General features: G+C 69.0%; 1 protein-coding gene across 2 annotated transcripts in view; it reads right to left on the bottom strand.

Moving 5' to 3' along the window:
• Positions 1–5,556, bottom strand: part of DCTN1 (dynactin subunit 1) — a 34,673-nt gene extending 29,117 nt beyond the window's left edge. Inside the window, exons 1-3 of one of the 2 annotated variants that reach the window (XM_026048611.1) lie at positions 5,326–5,556; positions 3,546–3,624; positions 2,585–2,616 (exon numbers count right to left, since the gene is read on the bottom strand). In XM_026048611.1, coding sequence (XP_025904396.1) covers positions 2,585–2,616; positions 3,546–3,624; positions 5,326–5,553 — 339 coding nt within the window. In that variant the 5' untranslated portion in view covers positions 5,554–5,556. The remainder of the gene's footprint in view (positions 1–2,584; positions 2,617–3,545; positions 3,625–5,325) is intronic. The other variant, XM_026048610.1, reaches the window with a different exon arrangement.
• Between the last annotated feature and the right edge of the window lie 1,606 nt (positions 5,557–7,162).

The following is a 7,162-nucleotide window of genomic DNA, read 5'->3' on the forward strand; positions in this document are numbered from 1 at the left end:
CGCTCCCGAGTGATGCACGGGAGCCGCTCGCGAGCACCGCTCTGGAGCGCCCCACGGGAGCCGCTCGCGAGCAACGCTCCGGAGTGCTGCGTTTCCAAGGGGCAGCTCCAAGGCCAAGGTGCGCGGGAGCCGCCTGCCCTGCGCGCGGCCCTGGCACTGCAAAGCGCATGGAGGGTGAGCGCTGCAGGCGCCAGGCAGCGCCCAGGGCCGGCAGAGGCACTGCGGCTGCGGGGCTGCCCTCCGCACACAGACAGAGCCGCCGCGCAGCTCCGTGGGGCCCCGCGCGCCCTGCACGGAGCCCAGCCACAGGGCCACCACGCTGGCCTGCACTGACACCTACCGGCACCGCTGCCACCCGGCTGTGCGCACAGAGCTGCTGTCCCTGCGCCCGGCTGCTCCCACGGAGCTGCTGTCCCTGCGCCCGGCTGCTCCCATGGAGCTGCTGTCCCCAGGGCCACCCAAGGCCCTGCAGCACTTGCCCAGACAGGGCCGCTGGCGCCTGCGCCTCTGCCCTCGCTGCTCCCTTCCTGCGAGGCAAGTCCCGAGCTCCGGCAGGGCCCGGGCTCGGCTCCCACCTCAGTGACAGTGCTGGGGACAGCCCAGAGCGGCGCACAGTCCAGCGGCACCCAAGGGAGACCTTGCAGGTGCTGGGGACCAGCACCCAAGGCACTCCCATCCCTGCGATGCTGCCCAGTGTCACGCGGCCCCGTCCAAGGGCCTGAAACGGCCGGCACTGCAGGACACGCAGCCCGGAGCATCCCCGGCCGCACAGGGCTCAGGTCCTGACCCCGGGGCTGCCTGGACGCCGGATTCCTGCGGCAGGGAGCCGGCTCCCCTCGTCCCGCCTGGACGGCCCCACACGGACCCCTGTGCCAAGGGGGTGGTGGCGGCGGGATCCAAAGCGCTCCGAGCTCTCCCGCAGGCACCTTCCCGCCATGGGGACACAAGGGCCGTTCCCACTGCAGGGACATTAGGGACCTTCCTGCTGTGGGCACATGAGGGACGTGGGGACGTGAGGGACAATCCTGCCATAGGGACACCAGGGCTGGCCCCGCCGCGCCAAGGCCAGCTGTGAGTCCCAGCCCGAGGGCCAGCCCGGCTGCTGCCTGCCACGTGCTGGCGGGCGCTGCAGCGGCCGGGACGAGGGGCAGGCGGCGCACGGAGCCCCCTTCCCGCCCGGGCACCGGCTCCCGCAGCTGAAGCAGCCGCCGCCGGGCACCCTCACTCGCCCCGCGCCTCACCGCACCCTGGGCAGCCTCGTGCCCGCTGCACCACCTGAAATTCAGCAAAGCCAAGCCGCCAACTCGGGCTCCTCGTCGCGGAGCCGCTGGATGGAGCGCCCGGCACCTCCCGCTGGAACAGGAGCAACCGCAGCAGCACCGCGGGCTGCAGGAGACACAGCCTCACGTGGCAGCAGCGCAGGGTGCCTGCGAGCAGCGGGCACCGCCACATGCCCAACACGTGTCCAAGGGCTCCAGGAAAAGAGATTCACCCTGGCGCCGCAGCAGCACAGGGCACATACGCGTGGCAGGCACCACCACATGCCCAGTGTGCCCAAGGGCGGCGAGAAGGGAGACGCAGCCTCATGTGCAGGGAGCGCAGGGCGCCTGCGAGCAGCGGGCACCGCCGCACGCCCAACGTGTGCCCCAGAGCGCCATGGGGCTGCCCGCTTCGGGCTCCCCACAACCCGCCGGGAGGCTCAGCAGCTCCCAGCACTGATAAGCACGGGCGCTGCCGTGCCGAGTGCAGCAACGCCGGGACGCTTCCCGGTGCTGCGCTCTTCCCAACACGCCACGGTGCCCTCGGCATGCAGCCCGCGTGGCAGGCGGGCACGGGGCTCCCGCGGGACGGAGGCTGCTTCACGGCAGCCCCAGGGAACAGGGCTCTGGGCTGGGCTGCTCCGGCCGACACAAACCCCACGAGCCGGCAGGAGCGGCCTGGGACGGGCCCGGGCGTCCCCGAGCCAGCGGCCGGAGGGAGGCGGCGGTGCTGGGCGCAGGGAGCTGCGCAGCGCCCAGCGCCACACACAAACCCGGCCTCCTCTCTGCACTTGCTCTTAATGAGCTACTTAATCGAGCCTGGTTTGGGTCACAATCACCGGAAAAAAGAGCTCCTCCTGCCACATACCTGTTGTCACCCCAAACACACCGCATATTTGCGCAAAAACAGGCACCTGCTGCACTGGTAATTCTGCTCACTAGCTGAAGAGATTACTTTTTGGGCGGCCTCGTTTCCCCCGTGTTCCCTCAGAAGACATACATTTCACCCCGGCATTATTATTATCACTGTTAGGGTGCAGGAGTGAAAGAGCAGAGCAAGGGGTGGGTGGGCAAAGCTTGGCCCTCCTGCAGGCTGCCACATCCCCACAGGCAGCCGCGTGTCCCCCAGGCTGCCTGTGTCCCCCCAGGCTGCCGCGTGTCCCTCCAGGCTGCTGTGTGTCCCACAGGCTGCCGCGTGTCCCCACAGTGCTCCCGCACACGGGCAGAGCGGGGCTCGCGGGGGGACACGGCTAGTTTGGCAAAGGGAGCCGCGCCACGCAGCCCTTCCCGGCACGGCGCACGCTGCGGCACTGCCAGGCACTCACCAGCTTGCTGCCCTTGGCCGCTTCCAGGGAATCTGCAGAGGGAAACACAGGGAGAGCCGTGAGCCACGGCCCGAGCCTTGCCCACCGTGTACCCATGTCTTGAAAAAGGAGGAGAAAGAGGAAAAGCTGCACCAGGCGCCCCCAGCCCGGCCTGCGTCGAACGTTGCCCCATTGAGTTGCTCATGCAAACTGGGCAACTCCAGCAGAGAGGAATTCAAGGGGCTGGGATGATCCCAAGGGGACCCCTGCAGCCACTGGGTGCTGCTGAGAGCTCAGATGCCCTCGAGGAGCAGGCGCAGCCCGAGCACCAAGGGAGTGAGTGCCCATTGCCACCTCCTGCAAGTGGCTCCCATCTGCAGGGGCATCTGCATCCCACAGGGGCATCTGGGGGAGGATGCCCTGTCCACAGGAGTGGCCTCCGTCCTTTGGAAGGTCCCCGATCTGCGGGAGCATCCCACATTGAGCCGGGGGCAGTGGGGGCTGGCAGAGGGGCATTCCTGCTGCTCCGGGAGCACGGGCGCCGCTGCAGTGAGTGGCACTCGTGCCGCAGGGCGCTCCCCTGCCGGGTGGCCCTGCTCGGTGTGGGTCCATGTGGGAGCACCCACCGTCTCCCCGCGCCCCAGGGAACAGGAGCAGGAGCAGGCACTGCGGGTGCGAGCGCTGCAAGGGCAGCACAGCAGCCACGCAGAGCGCACGGGGCCGGCCCGGGCGGGGGGAACCGCGGCGCCGGGCACAGCGCCCAGCAGCCGACGGGCCCTGTGGGCGACAGGGCCACGTGGTGCTGGGCAGTGCAATGCAGCCCACGGGGCCGTGCGGCGCCAGGCAGCGTGGGCACCCCCCACTCCCACCCAGCTCAGCCCCCCGGCCACGCGGTCCCCCGGCACCCAGGAGCCTCCTCCTGCGGCTGATCCGGGGGGTCCCCGTGTGGGTGACACGCTGCTCACGGTGCAAACGCCCCTACCTCTCTTGGGGACCTTCAAGGCCGAAGATTCGGGCGTTTCGGGGGACGTGGTATCAGCTCCATCCTCGAAAACCTGGATCTGAGAAAAGACCAGCAGCTCTGAGTACAAGAGAAGGAGAGCGCTTTGCAGCAGGCCCGGCTCCGCAGGGCGCACCACAGCTTCGAGGCACACTGTAACGCACTTACTGAAGGTCGCGTGCCCCATCCTCCTCCTCCTCCCACAGCTTCCCGAAAGGCGCCCACTACTCAGGTGGGGAGCAAGGACAGTCAAACCTCAGACCAGAAAATCTTTCCCAGGTTTACGCTCATTCTGTGCAGCGACCAGCTCATGGAGCCTGGGCTGCCAGTGATTCCCCGGCACCGATTCCTGACGGAAAGCTGATGTTTTAGCCTACAAAAAGGTGCATCTGCGTCTCTCACGGCCCCCCTTCCCACTCTCTGAGGCAAACCGCGTTCCTGTGGAGCAGGGCAGCTGCAGCAGCCCAGCTTGCCGGCACAGCCACGGCCTGGCCCGGCCTCCCTCTCCTTTTTCTTACATTTTATATTACTTTTATAACGAATGCTGCCAGCTGCCTGGCGTGCTGGTGAATCCCAGCAGGCACCAACAGACACCCTCTCACGTTTGAGCTGCGTTATCTAACGGCTGAGGGATAGAGATACGTTTTGCTCTTTGTCCAATAGTTTTGAACATTCTGCTGCTTGATAGAAGTAGTAAACAGAACTGGAAAGGACTAGATCACCCTGCGAGCCATCTCCCCACCCTACAAAGTCAGCGCTACCCGAGTTGTGCCCTACAGCCCCTTGTCCTATGCAGCGGGTGGAAACCTCAAGCACAGCAGCTCAGTCAAAAAATAAGCAGTAAAATCTGCAAAGTCACAGATTGCATTGGGCAAAGGTGCCTGATGAAAAGGAACAGGGAGATGGAATGAAATCATGCCTGGAAATCCCCGAATCCCAGAGTGGGTGATGTTAGCAGGGACCCCCAGGGATCCCCCAGCGCAGCCCCTGCTCCACAGGGACACCCAGGGCACGGGACACCCGCTCCATCCTGGCGCGTTGGCAGATCTGCAGAGCAGGATCTGCAGCCTGGCCAGGGCTGGGCACCCTCCTCACAGTCACCTTGTTCTTCCCCACGGGCACATGGAGCTGCCCGGGGTCCAACCTGCACCCACTGGCCCTGGTCCTGGCACCGGCCACCCCGGAGCAGAGCTCGGCCCTTCCTCCCTCCGTCCTCCCCTCGGGTGCGCGGGCACACTGACCAGGGCCCTCTCGGCCTCCTGCTCAGGCCCCGCTCGCTCGGGCCCTGCTCACACGGGAGCTGCTCCAGGCCCCTCATGGGTTCACGGGGGCTGTGCCACGTGCACCATGCGGTGCAGCAAGGGAGCACGTTCCTGCTGGAGGGTCCTGGCCGCAGCCACGCGCAGTTGGTGCCACGGGAGCCCTCAGATGCACAGACGCTTCCACACCCAACAGTGCTATTGCTGCTGGCAAGAGCCCAGGGGCTGCGCAAGATCCCAACGCCACGGCATGGAGTTTATCCCAAAGGTCTCTCCAGAGAGATAAAACGGGCACCAGAACCTCTTTATGCCACGGCAGCCCCACAGCAACATCAGCCTCCCTTCCGAAACCCCCTCTTCTGATCTCCGCTCCTCCTTCAAGGCCACTGCTGATACCTCCGTGTGCCCATCCTGCTCCATGTGCCCATCCCACTCCATGCGCCCATCCCGCCCCGTGCACCCGTCCCGCCAGGACAGCATGTCCCGTGCCCGCGGGCGCCCACCTGCGACTGCCGCACGAAGATGCCGTGGTTCTCCTCGCACGTGAAGTACCTCCTGCCCTGCACGGTGCCGTCGTTCTTGCCCTTGGCTTCGTCCAGGATGACGCCGACCCACTTGCCGGTGGCGAAGAGCGTGGCGCCCACGTAGGCCACGGTGCCGCGGTGCCCCTTGCCGATGACCTCCACGCGGGAGCCCACCTTGAGGGGCTTGCCGCCCGCCTCCGCGCTCATCCTGGCGCCGGGAGCCTGCGGGCGACACCAGGAGCAGCGTGAGCGGCTGCCAACAGGCGGGAAGGGCTCCGAGGAGCGGGAGCCACCACGCGGAGCGGGGCACAGGGCAGAGCAAAGAGCTCTGCTCCGCTCTGTCCCGCAATCCTGCAGCTCGGCAGCCCTGGCGCCGCACGCCCGGGGCAGAAGCCCCTCCAGCACTGCCCTGCTGAGCGCCCACTCTGAGCAGGCTGCACCACGGCCCTCAGCACCGGCCTCCGCGGGAGCCGGCAGCGCCAGGGACCCCTGCGGCACCAGGACAGAAGAGTCGGGAGGCTTCACGCAGCCTGCCCGGCTGCAGCAGGGCTGCCCGCCCGGGTAGCGAGCTCGGGGAGGGCAGCGCCCGCAGGCTGCGTGCTGCAGCCTGGCAGTGCCACAGCCCCGTACAGCCCCGGCAGCGCCACGGCCCCGGTACCGCCACGGCCCCAGACAGCCCCGGCAGCGCCACGGCCCCATACAGCCCTGGCAGTGCCATGGCCCCGGTACCGCCACAGCCCCGTACAGCCCCGGCAGCGCCACGGCCCCGGTACCGCCACAGCCCCGTACAGCCCTGGCAGCGCCACGGCCCCGGTACCGCCACGGCCCCATACAGCCCTGGCAGCGCCACGGCCCCGTACAGCCCTGGCAGCGCCACGGCCCCAGTACCACCACAGCCCCAGACAGCACCACGGCCTTCACAGCAGCACGGCCTCACAGAGCCCCAGCAGCAGCAGCACAGCCGTGCGGACCCCGGGCACTGTCAGGGCGGCAGTGCCACAGCCTCTGCCCGCGGGATGAGGAGCGCAGCCCGGAGCTGCCCCTCCGTGCGCAGAGCCCCGTGGCGCCGGCTCCAGCTCTGCGGCGGCGCTGGGTTCAACCCCAAGAGGCTGCGCGGAGGTGCCCGCGGCGCCCGCTGACCCTCCGGCCCCGACCCCGCGAGCAGCCCGACACAAAGCGCCCCGCGGCCCGGGCAGACGCCAGGGGCGGGCAGGGCACGGCTGCTCCCTACCACTGCCCTGCTGCGCACCGGGCAAAGCCGCCCACTGCACCTCGTGTCCTGGGGCTGGCACCAGCACTGCCCTCCTGCGCGCTGGGCACCCAGCAAATTCCCCACCGCACCCCATGCGCTGTGCCGGCGCCGCTCCGCTCCCCGCGCACCCCATCCACGCGCAGTGGGCGGCAGCAGCAGGGCTGCACTGCCAGGATGTGCACCCCGGGGTGGAGGCCACAGAGCCCCGGCCCTGTGGTGACAGGGCCCGGCGCACAGCCCCGGCCCCCGGCGATGCCCACGGCCCCCACGCTCAGCCCTGCCCTGTGCCACGGTGCCCACAGCCCCGGCCCCGCGGCTGCAGCACCCGGTGCGCAGCCCTGCCCGTGCAGTGGCGCCCGCAGCCCCGGCCCCGCGGCGGCAGCGCCTCTGCCCGAGGCTCCGCGCGCCGCCGGGCACCGCGGGGACAATGTCAGCGAGAGCGCCGGCCCGCACAAAGGGAGGCCGCGGCGCCGGGCGGCACTGCCAGTGCCCGCTGCAGCACAGAGCGGCCGCGGCACAGAGCACAGCGCGGAGCACGGTCCCTGGGCGCCGCGGGGAAACAGC

Source organism: Nothoprocta perdicaria, unplaced genomic scaffold (genome assembly GCF_003342845.1).
Source record: "Nothoprocta perdicaria isolate Ctin4 unplaced genomic scaffold, notPer1 scaffold_559, whole genome shotgun sequence".
NCBI classification, from domain to species: Eukaryota; Metazoa; Chordata; class Aves; order Tinamiformes; family Tinamidae; genus Nothoprocta; species Nothoprocta perdicaria.